This window comes from Macaca fascicularis, chromosome 13 (genome assembly GCF_037993035.2).
Source record: "Macaca fascicularis isolate 582-1 chromosome 13, T2T-MFA8v1.1".
Lineage (NCBI taxonomy): Eukaryota > Metazoa > Chordata > Mammalia > Primates > Cercopithecidae > Macaca > Macaca fascicularis.
This window is the reverse complement of record NC_088387.1, coordinates 50944774-50969750: the sequence shown is the minus strand read 5'-3', so window position 1 is coordinate 50969750 and position 24977 is coordinate 50944774. Positions and strand designations below refer to the sequence as shown.

The window sequence follows — 24977 nt, the reverse complement described above, 5'->3', positions numbered from 1 at the left end:
GGGAGCGGGGAGAGGGGCTCCTGCATAGGTGAGTGGAGGCGGCCATGATGGAAGAGGGAACATGCGAAGCCTCTGTTTGGAGGACAGAGCTGCACATGTGGGGTTTGGGGTGTTTTTTGAGATATCCATGGGGAGATGTCTAGCAAGCAGGTGGATACGTGGCCTGGATCTCAGTTCAGACTCCTGGGCTTGAGGTAGAGTTGGAATTACCAGCACATAAATGGTGGCTGAGGCCGTGAACTTGACTTTGAGCCAAGGGCATGTGGGTCAAGAGGAGAACATCAGTTGTACCCCCAAACTCCATCCTCTGTCTGTCAATCCGTTCCTCCATCCTAGGCCAGAGTCAGTTTAGCAGTAGAGGGGCCTCCATAATTTGGGGGACCAGAGTCCCTAATCAGTTGGTCTAGAGCAGGCTGGTTGTGGGGAGACCCTAACAACAATCTGCTCTTCTTTCCCTCCTGCTCCACCCTCACACCCTGCCCCACCCCATCCACCACCTGCCCCACCCATGCCCTTCCTCTCTCCACCCTCACACCCTTCCCCACCCCATCCACTACCTGCCCCATCCATGCCCTTCTTCGCTCCACCCTCACACCCTGCCCCACCCCATCCACCACCTGCCCCACCCATGCCCTTCCTCTCCTCTTCTCCTCCCGCCTGCCCCCACTTTGCTTCGCCTGTCCCATCTCCCTCCTTGACAACCCCTCCCCCACCCCAAGGTGAAGGTCTGGTTCCAGAACCGCCGCACCAAGCAGAAGAAAGACCAGAGCAGAGACCTGGAGAAGCGGGCGTCCTCCTCAGCCTCCGAGGCCTTTGCTACCTCCAACATTCTGCGGCTGCTGGAGCAGGGCCGGCTGCTCTCTGTGCCCAGGGCCCCCAGCCTCCTGGCGCTGACCCCTAGCCTGCCAGGCCTACCTGCCAGCCACAGGGGCACCTCCTTAGGTGACCCCAGGAACTCCTCCCCACGCCTCAACCCGCTGCCCTCGGCCTCGGCTTCCCCCCCGCTGCCGCCCCCTCTGCCAGCTGTCTGCTTTTCCTCGGCCCCACTGCTGGACCTGCCTGCTGGCTACGAACTGGGTTCCTCGGCCTTCGAGCCATACAGCTGGCTAGAACGGAAAGTGGGCAGCGCCGGCAGCGGCAAGAAAGCTAACACTTAAGACTCCTACCCTGTGACACTGAGTCCTGAGCACAGCACCTTCCCAGCCTCCTGTGCCCCAGCGGACTGCACTAAGCAGGCCCCGGAGAGGAGGGGCAGCAGCCTCGCACTCCTCCCCACCTGCCCCCCAGCTCAGAGACTCAAGACCAAACGGCCTTGGTCCCGCAGCTTGTGTGCGTGAGTGGTGTGCGTGTGTGTGTCTCTCACTGAAATAAAAGGAAAACAATGACAAGAAGGGAAACAGCGCCCACAGCACAACTACTTACCCCTCAATCCCTTTTATCCCTCTTGTCACTGGAAGGGAAAATGGGCTTAGAGTCAGAGGGATCTCAGATGGGAGGGGGCAGAAACTGGGATTCTGGGGGTCAGGGCACTCACATGTGTGGGTCAGCAGGCACCTGACTCCCACTCAATAGAGGCTCATGGCACCAACACTAATTCTTTGGTTAAATGTTGCCCTTTACAAACTCTCTTTCAAACATAAAAAATACTTGAGAGAGGGAAACATTGTCACGTTGAAGAGGGTGAATGATGAAAGGTGAGACCAGGTCGAGAGAGAGGGAGAGAGGGCATCAAAGGTAAACGCAAGCAAGAGTCCAGGTGTTCAGAGTGGGCCTACCCATCACAGACTGCAACATGAAACCCTTTAGAATATATATACACACAGCCTGGCCAACACAGTGAAACCCCATCTCCACAAAAAATACAAAAACTAGCTGGGCGTGGTGGCAGGCACCTACAATCTCAGCCACTCAAGAGGCTGAGGCAGGAGAATCGCTTGAACGCAGGAGGCGGAGGCTGCAGTGAGCTGAAATCATGCCTCTGCACTCCAGCCTGACAACAGAGGGAGACTCTGTCTCAAAATATATATATATAATGTATATATTTTATATTGCTCAAACAATATAAAATTTTTAAAAGTTAAATAAGAGTCTTGCTCAAGACCCTTTTATTTAACTTTTTATTTTGTAGTAATTGTAGATTTACAGGAAGCTGCAGAGATAGGACAGAGAAGTTCCCTCCATTGGCAGGAACTCAATCGTATGAGACAGATAAGCTTCATCTTCCCTATCGTACAATATCAAAACCAGGAAATTGACATTGGTACCATGTGTGTGCATAGTGCCATGTCATTTTATAGATTCGTGGACTCACCACTGCAATCCAGATGCAGACCTGTTCCATCACCACAAAGATCTTCCTCGTGCTGCTCCTTGGTGGTCACACCCACCCCCGCCCTCCACAGGAGAGTTCTTTGAAAGGATGGGCATTACGAGACAGGAACCAGAGACCTGAAATGGGTCCTCAGGCGGGAGGATGCGGGGTCAGATTTTGACTCTGTGAACAGAAATAACAAGCACAGTCTCCTCCAGTCTGCTCTGAGAAACATAGTAGCCACTGCTTTGGTTTCAAATTGGCTGTCCTGAGTCACCTGGAGTGGGTGCTTGGGGACAGTGATCCCTAGACAAACATACTTCTGCCCTACCCTCTGCTCAGTGGTATGGTTTGGGGAGGAGCTTAGAAATGCAGAAATCCTGAGTCTAGAATGAGGCATGGGGGTGACCGGAAGACCTTGGGTTGGGCAGGTCCAGCTACCATCCAGGGTCCACCCTGCCTTGCCCAGTGGACCTGTACCACACTCCACTCACCAGGAGAAACCACAACTCTTAGTTTCATGACACAAAGAGAGTTCTTGGGAAGGAGTGGTGAGGTCTTGGGTGGAACCCAGGCCAGGCTGTGCACATAGCTTGATTTATAACTCCAGGTATTTAGTTATACGATACAGGGACCTCTATTTTACTTTCTGACCTGGACTGGAAAGGTCAGGGCAGGCCTGCTGTACAGAACTCTGGAGGTGAATGTGAGAAGATGAGACCTGGTTCTACGATCAGATGGAGAGAGACCAGCCCTCGTTCTCAAGATCTCTCAATAAAATGAGACAGACAGGCTTCAGGAGACCCAGGTCTGTGGGTGGAGACACAGGCTCAGCTTTTGGGGGCTCACAGCCCAGTGGCAGGGACAAGAGAGGCCTCTCCTAAAGGGCATGACTTAGGAAAGAGGCTAGATGTTTAGTAAATCTTGGCTGCTAGAGAATCCAGAGAAGGCTTCATGTAGGAGGCAGAACTGAGGCTGACCAGGAAATAATTCTCTACAGATGTTCAAAAAGATGACGATGGAATTGTGCGGGGAAGAAGTATCCAGGTATAGTCAGGGCAAGGAGTGCAGGGTGAGGTCAGGTTGCGAGAACAGTGAAGAGAGGGCAGCCTGCCAGAAGTTGGGTGTGGAGAGACCAGAAAGAGCTGTGCTGAGGGACGAGTGTGGGAATGTTGACAGCACCTGAAGGTCCAGGGGGAGGAACTGAATTCACACAGTTTAGGGTTGGCGGGGAGGGACCGCCTAGCACAGAAGCAGGAAAAAGCCAGCCCTCCCCTCTGCCCTTCTCCCTCCACATCCTGCAGCTCCCAGGTGACCGGGGCCCCTCCCAGACCTGCACAACTCAGTGTGAGGAAAGCTTGGGAGCCAGAGCCCGAGGCTTCCTTGTTTACTGTCAACCTAGAGGAGGAGGAGAGGGAAGGGAGGGGAGAGGGGAGGGGTGGCCGCAGGGGAAGGCTGAGCAGCTCTCTCCAGCTCCAGCTGGACCTGAGGTCTCAGAGCTGCCACCAGCAGCAGGCTCAGGCACTGGGCTCCCAGCCGGGCACTGCACCATGGCCATGGAGATAGACAGCAGGCCTGGGGGGCTCCCCAGCAGTGGCTGCAACCTAGGCGCAGCCCGAGAGCACATGCAGGCGGTCACCCGAAACTACATCACCCACCCCCGTGTCAGTGAGTAGCCCCTCCACCATGGTGGGTGAGGTCAGGGTGGGGAGCTGGGGTGGGCTGCCAGATTCCCTGGCTCTGCTTCTTGCCTCAGAAAAGGAGGAGGACCCAAGACCTGGGGAGACTTGGAGGGCTCTCTGTCCAGCAGAGTGACACCGTGGGGCCACCTGGACCAGGGGCCACCTCTGCAGGTGAGGGGTTGCAGGTCCCCAGCCCAGCCTACCCCAGAAGAGGGGCTGGGGAATAGCTGTCATCAGCCCAATCCTGCCGTAACACCCCAAGTCCAGAGACAGCTTCCAGTTGCCCTTGAGAGTGGGGTGTGCTGTGCACCTGCTCTTGTGTAAACGTGCCTGTGTGAGGAGTGTGCACCCAAGCACTCAGCGTGAGGCGGGGTGTGATTAAGTGTACTTGGAGGGGCGTGTGTGGCAGTGTAGAGTGTCAGCACTCTCAGCCTGAGGAAATAGGTGCCTTGTGTGCGTCACATCAATGGGTGCATGTCATGTTCTGCTCCCGACTGGGGAGGTGCCTGTGTGCATAAGCAGGTAGGAGCATGTGTCTAGGGGGTGCTCCCACCTTCACTTGGGGTGAGGAAATGTGTGACAGCATGCTTATGCACTCAGGGCAAAGGTGTGTGTGTGTGCACTTAGGTGTGATGTATGTGTGTGCATGTGCGCTTATGGAGAGAGCACGTGTGTATGTGTTCCGGCAGGGTCATATATCTGAGTAAGGTGAGAGTGTGTACAGCTGGGATAAGAACGAGTATCCAGGTTTGAGGCATGGAAGTGTCCACAGGCGCTGGGATGTACCCTTGTCAATTTCAGAGGGGAGGCCCTACGTGTGGCTCCTGTGCCTGTCCTGCAAGGGTGGCCCAGATGTCTGGGGCAAGGTCCAGAGGACCAAAAGGAACCCCTGCATCTCCTTGTCCAAGGTCACTCTCCCTGGCCTGGTGAATTCTCAGGCTGCCCTGCTCACTGGAGTAAACCAGCGTGGCCCGACACAGCTATGCAGAGCCAGAGGCTCACTGGAGTAAACCAGCGTGGCCGCCACAGCTATGCAGAGCCAGAGGCTCCTAACAGGGAGTGTGATGTGAGGGGAAGTGAGCCTGACACAGCCACCCCACCTCCCTCCGTTCCTCTGTTACTATCCAGGCCAGGAGAGGAGGTGGCGTGAACTCAGAGGGTAGCTGAGGGGTGAAATCAGAGCAAAGGGGCCCAGGGGCGCATGGGAGGAGAGCCCTGGGGTGTGGGGCACCTCCTGAGGCCTGAGGCAGGTGCTGAGGGTGGAGCACATTCCAGCGAAGAAGAAATGGTGAGAATGGGGTGGGTCAGATTTCTCAAGGAAGGCCTGTAGGCCCTGCCCCATGGAGGTTGGGGGAGGATAGGAGGTCCAGATTCTCCCTAGACCAAAGTTAGGGTCGCCTAGGCCCAAAAATATGCAGTGACTGGGCCCCCTTGGGTCCAGAGCCCAGGCCTGGAGCCCTAAGCTAGGATGTGTGACTCTTGCCAGTCTGTTGTGATGAGCCCCACTCCCTGCAGGCCGTCCCTCCTCCCTGTGGGCACTGGGGAGCTGCTGGGTGCCGAGCGTGGTGTGTGATCTGCACCTTCATGCTCTGCTTTCCTTCTTCCTGGAATGTGCTCCCACCTCCTGATGCCCAGGGACCCTATAGATAACATCTAACCCCACACTCCTCTGGGCAGGATGGCCCAAGCCTGGAGCCACCTCCTGTCAGCTCCTTCCCACCCAGCCCCTTATTTATAGTCAACATTCCCTGGAGATTCTGACCCAGGCTGGAACCCAGGGGTGGCAGTGTCCCCCCCGCCACCCCATGTTTGCATGCCTCCCTCGATGCTGGCTGTATATGGCCTCCACCCAGGAAAATGTGTTCACACCCAACAACCCAACAGGGACCCAGAGCAAAGGTCCGTGCAGGGGAGCCCCTCTAGGCTCTGCTCGCTGCCAGCACCTTTACTTTTGCTGCCTATGGAGTGTCTTCACAGGATGCACGGGACTAGCCTCAGCTCAGCCCAGATGCCCTCCCAGCCCCAGGGGCATGCTCAGATTCCTCGGTGTGTCCCTTCATCTGCAGTGTCTCCCAATCCCCTCCCCACCCCACTTGCTTCCTCCTCAGGCTCTGAGGGTGGGAGGGGTGGGGGGGTTCTCCCTGGGGCCTGTGGACAGGCGCAGGGCTGGCAAGGGTTTGAAAATTTAGGGCTGCACCCTCAGTACACCGGAGGCAGGGTTGTTCTGTCCCTCTCCGCCTGTCTCCCCCCCAGCCTGGCCTCCTACCCTGGGTCTGTAAGCACTCCCAGACAGGAGAACTCTGGCAGAAAAGCTGGGGAGGGGGGAGCTAAGGGCAAGGAGGCCCCAGGGCTCGCTCAGCCATGGGTGGAGATGAGTCCAGGTGACTCAAGAGGCATTGCCTTCCCTGGGCAGGTGGGCTAAAGAGGCCTGAGACTTTAAGGGTGATTTCACTGCAGTGGCTGAGAGAGGACTGGCCAGAAAGGGGGAGACACCAGAAAGGGTGGAGGAGCTAGAATTGTTCCCCAAGGGCCTTGGCTCCCAGCCGGGGAGGAGGTATCCTGGAGCTTCATCTGTTTGGGCAGAAGATGTTGGGCTTGGCAGGTGGAGGTGCCCAGCAGGAGCAAAGGTCAGGAAGGACAAGCTGGCAGCCTGGTTGGAGGGATGAAGCCAGGTCAGATCCCCGCAGATCCCCCAGGAGCTTGAGTGTCAAACCACTGGCTTTGCTTCCCCGCCTGGATTTCCTCAACTGGAAGGGGAAGGAGTTACACGGAGAGAGTCCCAACAAGCAGGGTCTTGGGCTGAAGAGCCCTCAGCTTCCAGCCCCTGCCCTCCCTCCCCTAATCCCTTCAGCGGGATCGGGGAGGAGGTGCGGGACCTGCTGCCCTGGGCTTGCCCCCACCCTGGCCTCACGCATGGGCGCCTGTCTCAGCCCTCTCCCAGGACGCTGCAGGTGTGGCTGGGCCAGCGCTAATTAGTGGGCCGCGCGGGAGCCCCGCTGAGCCTTTGACAGAAAAGGCGGTAGGGAGGTGGGGGCAGGGAGGCGCTCCACCAGCCAGAAGGCCGGAGCACAACCCAAAGTGTCAGCTAGGACAATGGAGAGGGGGTGGGCCAGGCAGCTGGAGGGAGTGTCGGCAAAGTCTCTGGAAGGCCCATGGAAGGAGCGCCCCTCTGCCTGTGGCAATGCACCCGCTTCCTTCTCCAGGGTCCAGGCGAACATCCCAGGGTTGCAGAGTGGCCATAATCGCTGAGCGCTGCAGGATACCGTCCTGAACTGTGGCGCGTCCTAAGAGAAACTAGCCCACTTTCTGGGCCTCGTTTTGCCACTCCATGCAAGGGACATATGGAGGTGGAGGCTGCAGTATACAAACAAAAGGACCGGCTTGCAGTCAAGGACACCTCTGTTGCTCAGCCCCCATTTTGGCTGTGTCCAAACCGAACAGCCTAGAAGAAAAGATCAGGCTGGCCTGACAGCGGAGGGGCAGAGCCCTAAGACATCTGAGGGGAGAGACATCATCCCTCTAGGGTCCCTGTCTATAGTACTGTGGGACAGCAGTCGGGAGAGGACCCAGTGGGCTGCAGTAGTCAGTCAGGGGCAAGGCCTTGAAGGATGTACATAGTCCAGTGCTGAACAGAAACAGCCGCGGAAGTGGATTATCTGCAAAGAAGGGTCCAGGCTATGAAGCGATGTGTTCACGCAGAGCCAGGCCTGGAAGCTGCGAGAAGCCCAGGAAGGCAACTCACAGCTGAGGCTGATGTGCTAAGATGTTGAGCTTTGATATCTCACCCTGATCACCCGAGTGGCCTGGCCGGGGAAGGCATCTGACTCCCAGAGGGCCTGCGGCAAGTACTTTGCAGCCGCCTCTAGGCCTCTTCCAGGCCAGCCCCTCCTCCAGAGGGAAGGGCTGTGTGGATCCCCTAATCCTCTGTCCCCCATCACCACTCTGCTGCTGCCCCCACTCCCAGGTGGAGCTGCTGGATGTCAGGGTTAATGGGGATTCTACATGACAGGGGTTGTGAAGTGGGGGAGCAGCTGTGAAGGAAGGGAGGAAGTTGAAAGACTTGTCTCCGGAGGCGGTGGAATTAGAAATGATTCCCTGGACTTTTCTGGTCCTTGGGCCCCATCCCCTCCCACACCCCCACCTCCCTATCCAGCCCACCCACCCTGCATCTTTTCATCACTGCTTTCTTCCCCCAGCGCAGCCCTTTGGCAGGTGTGGCATGCCAGATGCCAGCTCTCCCTGGGGCTTATAAAAATGAGGGTCTCTCCTGCCTGCCCTGCATTCCCCTGCTTGCACAATCCACTAGCGATCCAGACAGTCTGATCCAAACACCATGTGGGTGTGGGAGTGCTGTGGCTGTTTAGAGGTTTTTTTTTTATTGGTGGGAAGGGTAATGCCCAAGCCTCTGTTTCCTACCCTTTCTCGTTGAGGAGTCTTCCTACGCCCAACAACCCCTTAGCCCAGTGCATCCTCTTTCTCTTCTACTCTCTGCCTTTTCAGGACGTATGACTGGTGCTACGGGTGCAACCCTTTAGGCTGGACGATAGGACTCTCATTTGGTTTGGAGGCTTGGGAAGGTCAGGAGGGGACACACAACGGTTCTGATGTGGGAAGCATGGGAAGGAGCAGATGGGGTCAGTTAACATAATCCAGCCGCAAAGATTTCTTTTTCTTTCTTTCCTTCCCTCCCTTCCTTCCTTCCTTCCTTCCTTCCTTCCTTCCTTTTTCTCTCTCTCTCTCTTTCTTTCTTTCTTTCTTGCTTTCTTTCTTTCTTTCCTTCTTTCTTTCTTTCTTTTCTTTCTTGACAGGATCTTACTCTGTCACCCAAGCTGGAGTGCAGTAATAGCATGATCGGAGCTCACTGCAGCCTCAACCTCCCTGGGCTCAGGTGATCCTCCCACCTCAGCCTCCTGAGAGCTAGGACCACAGGCATGTTCCTCCGTGCCCGGCTAATTTTTTAATTTTCTGTAGAGACGGGACTTCACCATATTGCTGGTCTCAAACTCCTGGGCTCAAGCAATCCATATACCTCAGCCTCCCAAAGCACTGGGACTACAGGCGTGAGCCACTGTACCTGTCCAAATATTTCTTTAGTGTGTACCATATTCCCGGCACTACTCCACGAAGTGGGACACCGCGATGAGCACCACAGATGATGTCTTGCCCTCTTGGAGGTGACAGGTCTTACTGCACCTGAAGTGAGCCTGTGCATGCCAGCCCACTGCCCTCTTTCTGTTCCCCGAAGGCCCTGAATGAGTTCTTTCTCACCTCTGCCAGAAGTGCCCTTTCCCTAGCTCCCTGGGAGGCTCGACCCATTGACCCTGAAGGCTCAACTCAAACAGCTCTTCCCATAAGATGCTTCCTCCAAGCGCACCCAGTCTGGTCTTCCCTCCCACTCTCGTTCACCCATCCTGATCTTTCCCTTAGGAGCACCCACTGCAGTTTGTAATTATGTTATTTGCTCTGTATCCTTTTAGCCTGTAGGCACTTCATATTTTCATTTGTCACTTTCATTTGCCTCGCTTAGTACATAGAAGGCATCCATGCAGTAGATATGCTTGAAGAAAGGAAGCGGGGAGGGAAGGAAGAAAGCAGATCTCAGAGGAAAGGAGAGGGAGAAGTGGAGAGCCAGGCCAAGCCTTGAAGTCCTCTGGCACCCAAAGGTCTGACAGTGAGGAGTGTGAGTGTGAGTCTTCAGAGGAGGCTGATGGGCAGCCCCAGAGGAGATCTTCCAGAGGGCAGAGTGCCCGGGCTCTGAGTATAGCATCAGAGACCACTGAAGCCAGAGTTGACAGGGCCAAGGAGAGGGTGAAAGGTGGGGAAGGAAAGCCAGTAGTGGAGGCCATGCTTGTGAGGGGAGGAGCTGGAGAAGGACCGGGACTGAGCGAGGTTTCTTTAGGACTGGAAACATCAGAGCTTCATGGGAAGAGAGGAAAGAGAGAGAGAGAGGCAGGGAGGCTCTGGTCCTTCACCCCATGGAGTCATCTCTAGAGCCTGTTTCCCAGTGCAGAGGAAGGACCCGCTATGAAGGAAGCAGGGACACCTCCTTGGTGGGAATAGGAAGGAAAAAGAGGGTGGCTCAGGTGCAGGCCAGTCAGGTCTGTAAGGTAGGTTTGAAGGCAGGGAACTGAGGGAGTTCCCCTGCTACGGCAAAGTGCAAGTTGAACTTGTCATCTCTGGCTGTCCTCGAGGCCCAGAGTTTTCCAAATGGTTCTTACACTTGGAGGATCCTTGTAAAGATCTGTGCAAGAATCACTGTGCCCAGTCGGTCTTCCTAGTTTAAGTCCTGGTGAAAAGAGCTTAGATCAAACAAAAATAAGAAGTTTGACCACAGATATCCAGATTGGGAAGGGGAGGGACTTCTGGTTTTTCTTTGGCATGTGGTGGCTTGGGGCCAGGCTTGTCCAAAGCAGGAGGGTAAGTGAGCCGAGAACCAGTGTGGTCCAGCAAGAAGCACAAGGTGGGGTCCCAGCTCCAGCTCTGCCACAGATGTGCTGTGTGGCCCTGGCCAAGGCTTCTCACACTTCTGGGCCCCATTTTCCTTGCCTGTGAAAGAGGGGTTGGGCCACTCCCCTCTGCATCCTGCCAGCCTGTGACTGACCCAGTGGCCTCACAGGCCCCATGCCCACCTTGCCAAGTGCCTTCATTTCAGGTGTCTCATCTCATTGGTGCATCACAAGAACCCCAGAGAAGAGCACTGGTATCCCAGGACTATGGGCAAGGGATTGTCCCAGGTCTCTCAGCCAGCCTCTAGCAGAACCAAAACTATGCTTGCCTCCTGCCAGTCCACAGCTTCTTCTATGGGAGTTTGGAAGTGTTTCTTGACATCTAACCCAATTCCCTGTGCAAGCTGAGCTCATTTCCCATGTGTGGGTCTCTGCAGCTGCCACATCTGCAGGCATTTCCCTCCTTCCCCTGCCTTTGCACTCCCTCCCCTCCCATGCTGAGCACCCAGTGAGCCTGGGGAGTCCAGAAACCTTGTGATGAGAGCAGAAGCCCCATTTGGTTTTTCTCACTGACACCTGCACCCCCTACACACCACACACACACAGTCCTGGTGAGGGCAGAGGAGGGCACTTTTCGGCCACAGCCGGGGGCCGGGAACTTTTGGAAAATGTTTGGAGTGAGAGAGGATGGAGTGGGTGAGGTGGGGGTGGAAGCCAGAGGGGAAGCAGCCCCAGGGATGAGAGGCCTCTGTGTGATGGGGGCGGACTCTGAGGAGGCCTCTGCCCTCTGCCCGGCCCTCCCCCAGCCTCCTGCAGGTGTCCGAGCAGCGGGGGCCCTGCGGGCAGGGGCATGACCCTTACAGCAATGGTGGCTGGCCCTGTCACAGCTAATGACCCTGACGGCCCAGGCTGGGAAGGAGGTGGGGTGTGGAGAGGAAGGGAAGGCGGAGGATGCCTCTGTGTGTGTGAGCAGGTGTTTGGGGTGAGACCCCTCCTCACCCCTGCCCCTCCCCCAGCCTACAGGACTGTGTGCAGCGTGAACGGGCCTCTGGTGGTGCTGGACCGGGTCAAGGTAAGACTCTTCCGCCGCCTCCCTGGCACTAAGGCCAAATCCCAGGGCGCCTCTCCCTTGCCCTGCAGGATTTCTTTTAAATTACCCTTTCCCTCCATGGCCCCCAGGGCCTGCTCTATTCTCTCCGTCCAGGCACCCACTCCCACTCTCCTACCCTAGCTGTATCCGCAGCCATCCAAGCTTTCTCCTCCCTGCCTTTTCAGTAAAAACCATAAAAACCCATGGAGGCCCAGCCCTGGGCCTTGGGAAACTTGCTTCTACCCCTAACGAGTTGTCCTGCCTCCGTTTCCCCATCAGTGGCATGGGCGTACCTAACCTCAGAGGAAGGCTGGACCGTAGCACGGTTGCACCTAACCTCCTCGAGGGCTAGACTCTCCCCACCCGCAGCTCTCACAGGATCTTCTTTTAAGGGGAAAGAGGAGGAGGTGGCGAGTCAATGCCAACTAAAATTTCTAGGGATCTTGATGACTTCCAAAGGCCTTTGGAATATCTCAGTCTCAGCAACATGGGTGGGAAGTGAAGTGGCCCCACCAAAGGTAAGTGGGCTGTGGGCTATTTTGTAGCCCCTGGGAAACTGGCAGACACTCACAGTATCTTGAGTCCTGGGGTTGGGAATTCTTGAGCCATAAAGAGCCCTGCAAAGGTACAAGATCACTCTCTTATCCTTCCTCCACCAACCAGCCCCAATCCCTCAGCCTCCCACCCCACGACCTAGCTGAGCAAACTGGAAGTCTCAGTGCCCCTTTGAACCCTCTTGTCCCAGCCCCCACACCTGCCAGCACCCATGTCTGTAGCTCCCTCCCACCCCACTGCTACCTTTTTATGGCAATGGCCTTGGGCTCCCAGCCTGGCACCCTCCTATCCTCTTTCCATCCTCCAGCCTTTCAGACCTGATCCTTGCATCAAATTCGCCTAAGGCTCCCCAGTGCCCTCAGCTTACAGGTCTTTTCTTTTCTTTTTCTTTTTTTTTTTTTTTTTTTTTTTTGTGAGACAGAGTCTCACTCTGTCGCCCAGGCTGGAGTGCAGTGGCGCAATCTCGGCTTACTGCAAGCTTCGCCTCCCGGGTTCACGCCATTCTCCTGCCTCAGCCTCCCCAGTAGCTGGGACTACAGGCGCCCACCACCACGCCCAGCTAATTTTTTAGATTTTTAGTAGAGACGGGGTTTCACCGTGTTAGCCAGGATGGTCTCTATCTCCTGACCTTGTGATCCGCCTCAGCCTCCCAAAGTGCTGGGATTACAGGTGTGAGCCACCGCGCCCGGCCACTTACAGGTCTTTTCTATGAAGGTGGCTGCAAGCCTTTCCGCTCACGCTCATCACTCTCCCTTCCCTGTGTAAAAACTAACACCTGAAATAGTGTCTGCATGGGGCTGCCATTTGAGATCTCTGGGCACTTGCATATCATTTTTTAAAAATGTGATCAGTAATGTATGTTTATTAACAAATTAAATAACGAGATCTCGCCACCAGTTTCACTGCTATAATTTTAAAGTAGTGATGAGCACAAATAGGATTTTGAGATCTCTGCAACAACTGTAACTGGTATGAAAATATCTGTGATTTCTGCTGGTGACAAAGTCACAGGTCCTGTGGAACTGCTAATTCTACTGTGGTTTGTTGCTTACATTCAGAACTAGAGGAAACACTAAATTTCTGTAAACATTAATGAATGTAAAAATATAACTTTCCCATCCAAGATCACAGAACCCCTGAGTTCTCTCTGTAGACTCTGAGACAGGTTCCAGGCAAAGAACTCTTCTCACAATTAGTTGGACAAGAGGACAGAGTATGTGGAAAGGAACGACAAAGATTGCAGGCTTGTGTCTGGGTATTTTATTATAGACACACAATAATTGTACATATTCCTGGGGTACACAGTGATGTTTTGATTTATATAATGCATAGTAATCAGGTCAGGGCAATTAGCATATCCATCATCTCCAGCATTCTTTCTTTGTGTTGGGAATATTAGTATCCGCTTTCTGGCTATTTGAAGACATATGTATATATATTTGTTAACTACAGTCATGGACAGTCATCCTATTGTGGTATAGAACACTAGAACTTATTGCTCCTGGCTAGCTGTAATTTTGTGCACAGATTTTTCCCTCTGCCTCCTATCCTACCCTTCCCCCTGTTCCCTCCCTCTGACTCATCCCCAGGGTTGAGAGGTCACCTTCTCCTGGATGCCTCTCCCTCTTTTCTACTTTTTGTGGTTTTATTAGTGGCATCCATTGAGGCATTTGGTCAAGATCTGGCCACATATCTCCTCCCTGCCCTTCCCCACACACACCGTGCCCTGCTATTGACCATGAACTGTGTTTTGTTCGTCTTTAGCTCCAGAAGCCCAACACAGCATTTTTACTGAACACGTAGGCTATAGTAGGTGCTCAGTATGTTTGCTCAAAGGAAAGGTGAGTACATTAATGAGATAAATGAATGAATAAATGTTAGCATGACTAGCTATGGACCTGTCAAAACCTGAGCCAGCAATATTAAAGAAATCAGACCCATTCGTTGCTAGCAAACAGATTCTGAGTTCATAGGGACATTACCATTTGACCCCCCAGTGTAAGGGACGCCCCAGGAGGAAGTGTGGCTGAGTAGTTAAGTGTAGCACACTGGGTTTGGATTTTAATCCCAGCTCCATCCCACTCTTTTCTACTAGCTACCTGCCAACCCCAGATCAACAGCATCAGTACCACCCAGGAACTTGTCAGAAATACAAATTCTTGGGCTCCACCTCAGACCGGCAGAATCAGAAACTCTGGGGGCAGGGCCCAGAAGTCTGTCCTCACAAGCCTTCCAGATGAACTGATGCTTAGAGAACCATCGATCTAGGATTGCAAGTCCCAGTTTCCTCATCTATTAAATAATAATAGGGTTATTGTGAGGGTCACATCAGACAAATGTAGCATTATTCTCCCTTGAGAATAGCCAGCAGTATTTCTGCCTGGAATGCAGAAATGCTAATAAGCCTGATTAAACAGTTGGTGCCACCTCCTGCCCCTCTCCACCTCCACCACACTCTCCACCACACCTGCCATTCCCCATGGGACCCAGGGTGGCATGGAGTCGGAACCTATACAGGTGTTCACCTTCTCCACTGTAAAATGAGGCCGACCTAGGAAACCAGAACTAGGTCCCCAGATCTGTGGTTCTGTGACTATCGTTTGCATCTGTAGCTTTGGCAGAGAAAATAATTGGGTGGTGGAGGCACCTCTCCGCATTCCTCTCCTCTGCCCCTACCCTTTTCCCTCTTCCAGGATTTAGCAAATGCTACAGCGTTTCTACAGCGCCACCTTCTGCCCACATTGAATCACACAGGCAATTACTCTTCCTGCTTCCGTCCTCAAATGTAAGAACATTTGAGAGAAGAATTTTGTGTAGATCAGAGGTTCTTAGTTTAGGGAATTAGGCCCTTGAAATTGTGTGCAAACCTCTGAACGTATGCATGAATGTGCCTGTGCATTTTTCTGGGAGGAGTTTCTACAGTTTCATCTGATTTTCCAGATGTTTGTGACCCAGAAAAGGCTAACTGATTTGCAGAAGTTGAACAAGCATCAGAATATCGGGGGTGCAGGGGGCTTGTTAACGGGCAGATTGCTGGGCCCCACCCTAGAGCTCTGATGCAGCATGTCTGGCGTAGGAGGCCCAAGAATGTACATTTCTATCAAATTCCTAGGTGATGCTGCTGGTATGGGGACCACACGGAGAACCTCTGTTCTAGAGAATTTTCTGACTCCTGTATTCTGTGATTCAAATTGCTCCCTGTTTGAGAATTGGAGTAAGTACTCACCTTAACCACCAGACTCGACCCCCAATGTCTGTGGCTGCTTTCAAAAGAGTCTGCATCAGCTCTGAAGACAATTTCCAAAGAGGAGCTCCCGCACTGCCCTGGCCATTGTAAGCAGGAGGGACCTTAGAGGCAGCATTCCTGTGCACAAATCCCGACAGGCTTACTAAGAACTTTCAGTCCTCTGTGTGTACGCAGCAGCTCCCCGGTGCCTGGCCACTTGCTGGTTGAGAGCTCAGGTGAATCTCCAGCACAGGGTTCCATTGCACTGCATCATGCCCTCTTCCTGCAGCCCTCTTAGTAACCCACAGTGAGAGTCGATGGGATCAGGCCTGCTCAGTATGTGGTTGGGAAATAGGGCCCCTTAAGATACAAGCTCCTGGACTCGCTATCCCCCAATGGAATTCTCCCTGGCACCCACTGCCCTAACTGGTCATGAGATGCCACCACCAACAATAACAACGACGAAGAGCCAGCACACACTTAGAGCCTGGGGCTCTTCCTGAAGTTTCCAGACACTACACCCTCCATGCCTGGGTGTGAAAACCTGATGGCCCTTCCCCAGATCTGACCATAATTTTTGCTATTTAAAGTTCATTTTCTCTGATTTTATCCTTCAGGGACACAGAACACACCCCTCTCCTCTCCACCCTCCCTTCCTCCCTCACCCACATAAGCCCACATGAAAATCATCACTATTTATTTATTTATCTATTTATTGAGACGGAGTCTTGCTCTGTCGCCAGGCTGGAGTGCTGTGGCACGACCTCGGCTCACTGCAACCTTCGCCTCCCGGGTTCAAGCGATTTTCCTGCCTCAGCCTCCCGAGTAGCTGGGATTACAGAAAATGATCACTTTTAATCACTCCGCCTGATTTCTTTGGGGCACACTCTGGCCTGTGCTCTGTACAGCAACTTTTCCCCTGAGGTTAAAAACAGCCCTCCGTCACCTCCAGGGAGGTAATAAACAATGAGGCAAGGCCCGTTTGGTATCGAAACACAGGTTATCAGAGTGGGAGACGAGCCGGGACGTGTGTTCCAAGCGTTTCCCAGGCACTCGCTGTCCGTGCTCCTGGGCTCCCTCTTGTGGTTGAGAACCCAAGACGCCGGGGATTTAGCACCTCCTCCCACCTCGGAGCCTTCCTCCTGGGCCGGCCTCCTGCTAAGGCCCCCACTCCGCAAGGCTGAGGGGTGGTTTGGGGAACCACAGGTCACCTTCCTGGCATCCTCTTCACAGGACAAGGAGGGACCTAAGCTAGAGCTTCCTTCCGTGTGACTGTCAGAGCTGCAAACCTAGTCTCAAGTTCGACCAGCAGGGGTTCCTGGCGTAGTGGCCCCTACCCTGGTCACACCTTGCTGGGGAACTGGGCCCTTCGCTCCTCCCCCCAAGCCCTTAAGGTCACTAGTTTGTGGCCAGGAGGTGATAAAACGATAGTAATGATGATGATAATCACCAGCACTGTGCTGATAAGGCAAGTCCTCTATCTCTGATCTTTTTCATAACTACTTTGGCTATTCTCAGACATTTATGTGAACTTCAAAATCATTTTATTAAATTTTAAAATAAACGATAATCCATTAGGGTTGGATTACATTTATATACTTTTTAAAAGGATTCATGGTTTTTTTTTTTTTTTTTTTGAGACGGAGTCTTGCTCTGTCGCCCAGGCTGGAGTGCAGTGGCTGGATCTCAGCTCACTGCAAGCTCCGCCCCCCAGGTTCACGCCATTCTCCTGCCTCAGCCTCCCGAGTAGCTGGGACTATAGGCGCCCGCCACCTCTCCCGGCTGGTTTTTTTGTATTTTTTAGTAGAGACGGGGTTTCACCGTGTTAGCCAGGATGGTCTCGATCTCCTGACCTCGTGATCCGCCCGTCTCGGCCTCCCAAAGTGCTGGGATTACAGGCGTGAGCCACCGCGCCCGGCAGGATTCATGTTTTTATGCTAGTAAGTCATTCTGTCTTGGAAGACAATAATGTTCTTCATTGTTTAGGACTTGTTTAATGTTATTCCATAATATTTTTTTCTTGTATCTTTCTTGTTTATTTATAGCTATTTTATGAGTTTTGGCCCTATTGCGGATGGGATAGTCTTCTCCATTGCTTCTTCTAACTGGTTACTACTAAAATAGAAAAAAAAGGGGGGGGATGATTTTTATATATTTGTCTTATAAACAGCCAAATTATCTTATTCATTCTAAAACTTTTTTCTAAACCAGAGCCTCTTGAGTTTTTCTAAAGTATAATATAATCTGCAAATAAAGGGAATTATGTCTCTTTTTCCATCAGCATACTTTTACTTTACTTTTTATTTTGAGACAATTTCAATTTTATAAAAATTTTCAAAAATAAAAATAGTAGTAGGAACATCCATGTCACCAACTGTTAACATACTATCTCACTTGCTCTATCATTTGCTCTCCATGTGTGGCTGTGTGTGCATCATTTTTTCCTGACACTTTTTTTTTTTTTTTTTTTTTTGACACAGAGTTTCACTCTTGTTGCCAAGGCTGGAGTACAGTGGCAAAATCTTGGCTCACTGCAACCTCCACCGGCCGTTCAAGCGATTCTCCTGCCTCAGCCTCCCGAGTAGCTGAGATTACAGGTGCCCTCTACCACGCCCGGCTAAGTTTTGTATTTTTAGTAGAAACAGGGTTTCACCATTTTGACCAGACTGGTCTTGAGCTTCTGACCTCAGGTGATTCACCCGCCTCAGCCTCCCAGAGTGCAGGAATTACAGGCATGAGCCACCACACCTGGACTTCCTGAATCTTTTGAGGGTATGTTAAGCTCAAGTACTTCAGTGTGTATTTCCTAAGAATTAAGATATTCTTTTATATACCCACAGTAGAGCTATCAACTTCTGAAATTTATACTGATACAATACTTTAATCTACCATCCATATTCCAATTCCCAGGTAAGCTGATAAATTGGAATATAGCATTTTTTTTCTTCACTCCAGTATAGGATCTAGTCTAAGGTCAGGTATTGCATTTGTCATGTCTGTCTAGCTTCCTATCATCTGGAACATTTTCCCACAGCCTTTGTTTGACATTTTGAAGAATACAGTCACCTCCCACCACCATCTTTAAAAAAGTAGAACATTCGGCCAGTTGTGATGGCTCACGCCTGTAATCCCAGCACTTTAGGAGGCTGAGGCAGGCAGATCACCTGTGGTTAGGGGTTCGAGACCAGCCTGACCAACATGGAGAAACCCCATCTCTACTAAAAATACAAAAAAATTGCTGGGCATGGTGGCGCATGCCTGTAATCCCAGCTACTCAGGAGGCTGAGGTAGGAGAATCATTTGAACCCAGGAGGCAGAGGGGTTGCAGCGAGCCGAGATCGCGCCATTGTACTCCAGCCTGGGCAACAACAGCGAAACTCTGTTTCAAAGAAAAAAAAAAAAAAAGGACATTTTCTGTTTATGTTTAATTTTCTCCTTTCTTTTTCTGGTCTTACTGTATAAACAAAAACTTCCAAAACAATGTTAGGTAACAATTGTGATATAGGTATCTGTGTCTGTTACTGATTTTTATTGGAAATAAAAGTAACTTTCACATTTTACCATGTACAAGGATGCTGATGTTGGTTTTGGTCAATAGTTTAGTGTTCAAGTAGTTGCTTTCCATTCCTGTTTTATATAGAATTGTATTAGAAACAGATGCTTGGCCAGGCACAGTAGCTCACCCCTATAATCCCAGCACTTTGGAGACCAAGGCTGGCAGATCACCTGAGGTCAGGAGTTCGAGACCAGCCTGGCCAAGATGGTGAAACCCCGTCTCTACCGAAAATACAAAAAATCAGCCAGGCGTGGTGGTGTGCGCCTGTAATCCTAGCTACCTGAGAGGCTGAGGAAGGAGAATTGCTTGAACCCGGGAGGCAGAGGTTGCAGTGAGCCGAGATCTCACCATTGCACTCCACCCTGGGGGACAGAGTAAGATTCTGTCTCAAAACCAACAAACAAGCGAAACAGATGCTGAATTTTATTAAAAGCCTTTCGGCTTCTATTTACATAATCTTGTAGGATTTGTTTTTAATCTATGTTGACGAACTCTCTATTATTATAATTTTTGTTATCAAATGTTGACAAATTCCGTAATGTTGATTGCTCTAGTCTTGCATTCTTGGATTAAATCCTACTTGGTCATACATGTTTATTTAATACACTGCTTGATTAGACTAATAATTTATTTCTGCATCTATGTTAATAAGAGAAATTGATCTATAGTTTTCCTTTTGGTACTATCTTTAATGTATTTGGGAGTTAGGGGGGCTTTCTATTTGGTAGTTGTTTCCTTCTAATTGTTACTCATTTTATTTTATTAGTTTAACTAGTTCCTCCAGTACAAGGCTGAATAGAATGAAAATAGCAGAGATTCTCGCTTTGCTCCTAATTTTAAAGGGAATGCTTTATGCATCATATCATTGAATATCATATTTTCTGTAGGGTTTGTTTGTTTTTTGTCGAGACAGGGTCTTGCTGTGTCACCCAGTGCAGTGGTGCGATCTCAGCTCACTGCAACCTCCGCCTCCCAGGTTCAAGCGATTCTCCTGCCTAAGCTTTCCCAATAGCTGGGATTACAGGCATGCGCTACCACACCTGACTAATTTTGTATTTTTAGTAGAGATGAGGTTTCACCACGTTGGCCAGGCTGGTCTCAAACTCCTGACCTCAAATGATTCGCCCACCTCAGTCTCCCAAACTGCTGGGATTGCAGGCATGAGCCAATGCACCCAGCCTATTTAGGGTTTTTTGAGGATATTCTTTTTGGGGTTAAGAAATTTTCCTTTTATTTCCTGTTTTCAAAGAGTACTTTTGTTCTTTTTGGTTTTGGTTTTAATCATGGATGGGTTGGTTTTTTTTTTTGGTTTTTTTTTTTTTTTGAGACGGAGTCTCGCTCTGTCCCCCTGGCTGGAGTGCAGTGGTGCGATCTCGGCTCACTGCAAGCTCCGCCTCCCGGGATCATGCCATTCTCCTGCCTCAGCCTTCTGAGTAGCTGGGACTACAGGCGCCCGCCACCGCGCCCGGCTAATTTTTTTGTATTTTTAGTAGAGACGGGGTTTCACCGTGTTAGCCAGGATGGTCTCCATCTCCTGACCTTGTGATCCGCCCGCCTCGGCCTCCCAAAGTGCTGAGATTACAGGTGTGAGCCACCGCGCCCGGCTGGATGGGTTTTTTTAAAAAAACTTTTTTCAAAATGTTTTTAGATGTTCATAGTTTTTAATCTTTTAATTTGTTAATAAGGTGAATTATATGAATAGATATTCTCATACTAGACCAGACTAACATTCCTAAAATAATCCCAACTTGGTCTTTTAAAATTTCTATTTGTGTGTATATGTTTATCTTTATTTCTTTTCTTTACTATTTTGGCTTACAACTTGGTCTTTTTTATGCATTGCTAGATTGGATTTGTTAATATTTTGTTAGGATTTGTGCATCCATGTTCATGAGTGAGATTGCCTACCAGTTTCCCATAATTATTTTATTTTGGTATCAAGGCTATAATTGCCTCATAAAATGAGTTAAATACGGTACCTTCTCTTCCCAGCTTTGAAGAGCTTAAGTTTCAAAGTGTTTATTCCTTGACTGTTAGAACTCACTGCTAAAACTATCTGGGACTGGTGTTTTCTTTGCTTATTTAATATCTTCAAGATTTCAGGATTATTCTGGCTTTCAATTTCATTTTCAGTTGGCTTTGGTTTGAGTTATGTTTATCCATTTCATCTAATTTCTCAAATGTGTTGCATAAAATTGTTCATAGTTCCTTTCATTATCTTTTAAATATTATCAGTTTATCTAGTTGTGACTTTTTTTATTCCAACAATTATTTATTGATGCCTTTCTTATTTCTTAATCTGTGTTGCCAGCAATTTGTCTGTTTTAGTCAGCTTTTCAAAAAACCAGTTGGCTTTGTTGGTCTTCTCTATTATATATTTGTTTTCTGTTTTAATAATTTCTACTCTTATTTCCTCTACTTTCTTTGGAGTTTTAATGCTGTTCTTTTTTCTGACTTCTCACATTGCATACTTTTAGCTTCTTCAACTATTTTTCTTATCTAATATAATCATTTAAAGCTTTAAATGCTTCACACATATGTTGATATACAGTTTTTCACTATTACGGGAGCTAAATGTTTTCTAATTCTGATATAAATGCTTCTATACTTAGAATGCTTTTCTTCCAAATGTAAGAGGTTTTTCTGACTTTTTTTTTTTTCTGTCGTTATTGATTTCTAACTTACTTTTATGGTCAGAGAACATGGTACAGCTTTATATCTTTCATAGGTCGTGGCACAAAATGATGACCTCCTCATTCTTTTCCAGATAATCTGTTATTTCAGTCTTGATTGCCTCTAATGACAAAAGGTAATTCAGAAGAGTGCTTTAATTTCCCAGAATATTAGGAATTTGGGAGGAAAGTGTTATCTTTTTACCATCAATTGTTTGTTTGTTGTTTTGGGTTTTTGTTTGGTTTGGTTTGGTTTTTTGTAGAGATGAGTCTCACTGTGTTGCCCGGGCTGATCTCAACCTTCTACGTTCAAGTAATCCTCTCACCTCAGCCTCCCAAAGTGCTGGGATTATAGGCGTGAGCCACTGTGCCTGGAACCATTAATTTTAGTTGGATTAAGATTATAGCTTACTCCCTGGAGTAAATCAGCCACCTGGGAAGTGAGGTGAGGGAGCCTAGGGGATGCAATGCGTTTGCTCCAGGACTTTTTCCAGGAAGAAGGTGCAGGTACAGGGCTTAGATCTCTTGGTGCTTATGACAGCTGATGATGAGTGTCAATGGGGATGGTGTGTTCTGCTAGCCCAGCTTCCCTGGCCACGTCTGTGGTCTCCTTTCGCTGTGGGTAAAGACTGGGACTGGGTGTCTCCCAGAGCAGGCACAGACAGCAGAGCTTAGGGATTCCCCGGGACAAAGCTCTACCTGCCCATGTGCTGCCTGTGATCCTGGAGGGACAGCCTGATGGTTTGTTGGTTTGGATTGGTTTGGTTTGGTTTTCTGAGACAGGGTCTCACTCTGTCACCTAGGCTGAAGTGGGACATGATCATGCAGTGGCATAATCATGGCTCATTGCAACTTTGACCTCCTGGGCTCAAGTGATCCTCCTGTCTCAGCCACCTGACTATCTGGGACCCTGATGTGTTACAAAAATTGAAATATAATTTGCGTACTGTGAATTCAGTGGCTTTTAGTATACTCACAGAGTTATGCAAACATCATCATGATCAAATTCCAAAGCATTGTCATCACCTCAAAAAGAAACCCCATGTCCATTAGTTCTCACTCCAGTCCTCCCTCTCCCAGCCCTGAGCTAATCTACTTTCTGTCTTTATGGAGTTGCCTTTTCTGGACATTTTCTATTAACAGAACTGTGTAATATGTGGCCTGTTGTGCCTGGCTTTTTTCACTTAGCATAATATTTTCAAGGTTCATTCATGTTGCGGCATCTATCAGTACTTCTTTTTTTTTTATGAATTGGCATATTTATTTCTCAGTTTGTGAAAATGTCCTTAATTTGTTGATGTAACAAACAAATTTCAACTCTGATTGCTATGCAAAAAACAAATCTGCTTTGCAATGAACTTTATATAATTCAACTGCATACAGGCAACACACTATGTATGAAAAAATTGCTAACTGAAGCTTGGGTATTAACTACTGAAAAGAGTTAACAGTTGATTATAATTTTTTTTTTTTTAACAGTCTAGGAAGGTGGCAGCCAGCAGCAGTTCTAACACAATTACGGGTGCTATCGGGAATTCGGGAATCTTGGCGGAGCTGGTAGTTTAGTGAAACTTGTTTGCAAAATACAAACATACTTTTCATAGCACATGTGAACGGATCTCTCTAAAATTGACCTCATTTGTTTTGTTCTCAGCAAACTGATCTGGGCCACTCAACATAGATTTTATAGTGCCTGGTGCTGATGTATGTTCTCTTTTTACAGTACATTCATGACCATCAGATGATATCGATTTGACATACATGGCATCAGGGCCTTCGCAGCCACCATGGGTTTTCTCCCCTCCATCCATTTTTTTCTTATGAAATCCTCCTTTGCTTCCCAAGGATCTTGAGAAGTTTTTCACTAGCCCCGCAGCCACCATAGCTGGGTCCACATGTACCACCATAGCCCCATTCCAGGGCCGCCCCTTGAGCTGGCTGCCTGCCCCCATGGGTTCCAGGGCAGTCTCTTCCTTTTTAATGCTGAATAATATTCTACTGTATGAATACACCATATTTTGTTTATCCATTCATCAGTTGATGGACATTGAGTTATTTTCACTTTTGGCTATTATGAATATTGCCAGACTGCTTTCCAAAGTGGCTGCACTGTTTTCTATTCCTCCCAGCACTGTACGAGCATTCAAATTTCTTCACATCCTCAACAACACTTGTTATTATCTATCTTTTTATTGTATTGTATTGTATTGTATTGTATTGTATTGTATTGTATTGAGACGGAGTCTTGCTCTGTTGCCCAGGCTGGAGTACAGTTGTGTGATCTTAGCTCACTGCAACCTCTGCCCACCCCCAGCTCAAGGGATTCTCCTGCTTCAGCCTCCCAAGGAGCTGGGACTACAGATGCCTGCCACCATGCCTGGCTAATTTTTGTATTTTTGTAGAGACAAGAGTTTCACCATGTTCCCCAAGCTGATCTCAAACTCCTCATATGATCCATGTGCCTCAGCCTCCCAAAGTGCTGGGATTACAGGCATGAACCACCTCACCTTGCATATCTTTTTTATTATAGCCATCCTAGGGTGTGTGAAGTGACATCTATCTCATTGTGGTTTTGATTTTCATTTCCCTAATAACTACTGATGTTGAGTATTTTATCTTGTGGCTATTGGCCATTTGTATGTTGTCTTTGGAGAAATGTTTTTTTTGTTTGTTTGTTTGTTTTTTTTTTTTTGAGACGGAGTCTCGCTCTGTCGCCCAGGTTGGAGTGCAGTGGCCGGATCTCAGCTCACTGCAAGCTCCGCCTCCCAGGTTCACGCCATTCTCCTGCCTCAGCCTCCCGAGTAGCTGGGACTACAGGCGTCCGCCACATCGCCCGGCTAGTTTTTTGTATTTTTTAGTACAGACGGGGTTTCACCGCGTTAGCCAGGATGGTCTCCATCTCCTGACCTCGTGATCCACCCGTCTCGGCCTCCCAAAGTGCTGGGATTACAGGCTTGAGCCACCGCGCCCGGCCGAGAAATGTTTTTTCAAATCCTTTGATCAAATCCTTTTGATTATTGCATTTTAAAAGTTCTTTTTTTTTTTTTTTGGATGGAGTCTCACTGTATCACCCAGGCTGAAGTGCAGTGGTGCGATGCCAGCTCACTGCAACCTCTGCCTCCTGGGTTCAAGCGATTCTCCAGCCTCATCCTTCCGAGTAGCTGGGACCAAAGGTGTGCACCACCACAGCTGGCAATATATGCGTATATATATATATATATATATTTTTTTTTTCTTTTTTCAGTAGAGACGGGGTTTCACCATGTTGCCCAGGCTGGTCTCAAACCCCTGACCTCAAGTGATCTGCCCGCCTCAGCCTCCCAAAGTGCTGGGATTACAGACATGAGCCACCACACCCAGCCTAAGAGTTCTGTATATATTCTGAATATTAGCCTGATTTTTAAAATTCCTGATCCCTGGAAGGACTACATAAGTCAAT

General features: G+C 49.7%; 2 protein-coding genes and 1 pseudogene across 18 annotated transcripts in view; 2 read left to right on the top strand and 1 right to left on the bottom strand.

Annotated features, from left to right (window-relative positions):
* VAX2 (ventral anterior homeobox 2) overlaps positions 1-1397 on the top strand; it is a 33348-nt gene extending 31951 nt beyond the window's left edge. For all 4 annotated transcript variants that reach the window (XR_012422223.1, XR_012422224.1, XM_005575642.5 and 1 more), the window contains one exon: positions 720-1397. Coding sequence is in view for 1 of the 4 variants with exons in the window: in XM_005575642.5 (XP_005575699.3) it covers positions 720-1157 (438 nt within the window). In the remaining 3 variants the exon portion in view is untranslated. The remainder of the gene's footprint in view (positions 1-719) is intronic.
* A 2391-nt stretch (positions 1398-3788) lies between these two features.
* Positions 3789-24977, top strand: part of ATP6V1B1 (ATPase H+ transporting V1 subunit B1) — a 29540-nt gene continuing 8351 nt past the window's right edge. For 8 of the 14 annotated variants that reach the window (XR_012422217.1, XR_010580418.2, XR_012422221.1 and 5 more), the window contains exons 1-2: positions 3789-3979; positions 11456-11511. Coding sequence is in view for 3 of the 14 variants with exons in the window: in XM_045369123.3 (XP_045225058.1) it covers positions 3862-3979; positions 11456-11511 (174 nt within the window). In the remaining 11 variants the exon portion in view is untranslated. Of the gene's footprint in view, positions 4165-11455; positions 11512-11960; positions 12048-15196; positions 15299-24977 lie in introns of those variants that run through there. The other 6 variants (XR_012422222.1, XM_074011576.1, XM_074011579.1 and 3 more) reach the window with 4 other exon arrangements.
* On the bottom strand, positions 22772-23608 carry LOC102139260 (elongin-C pseudogene; annotated as a pseudogene).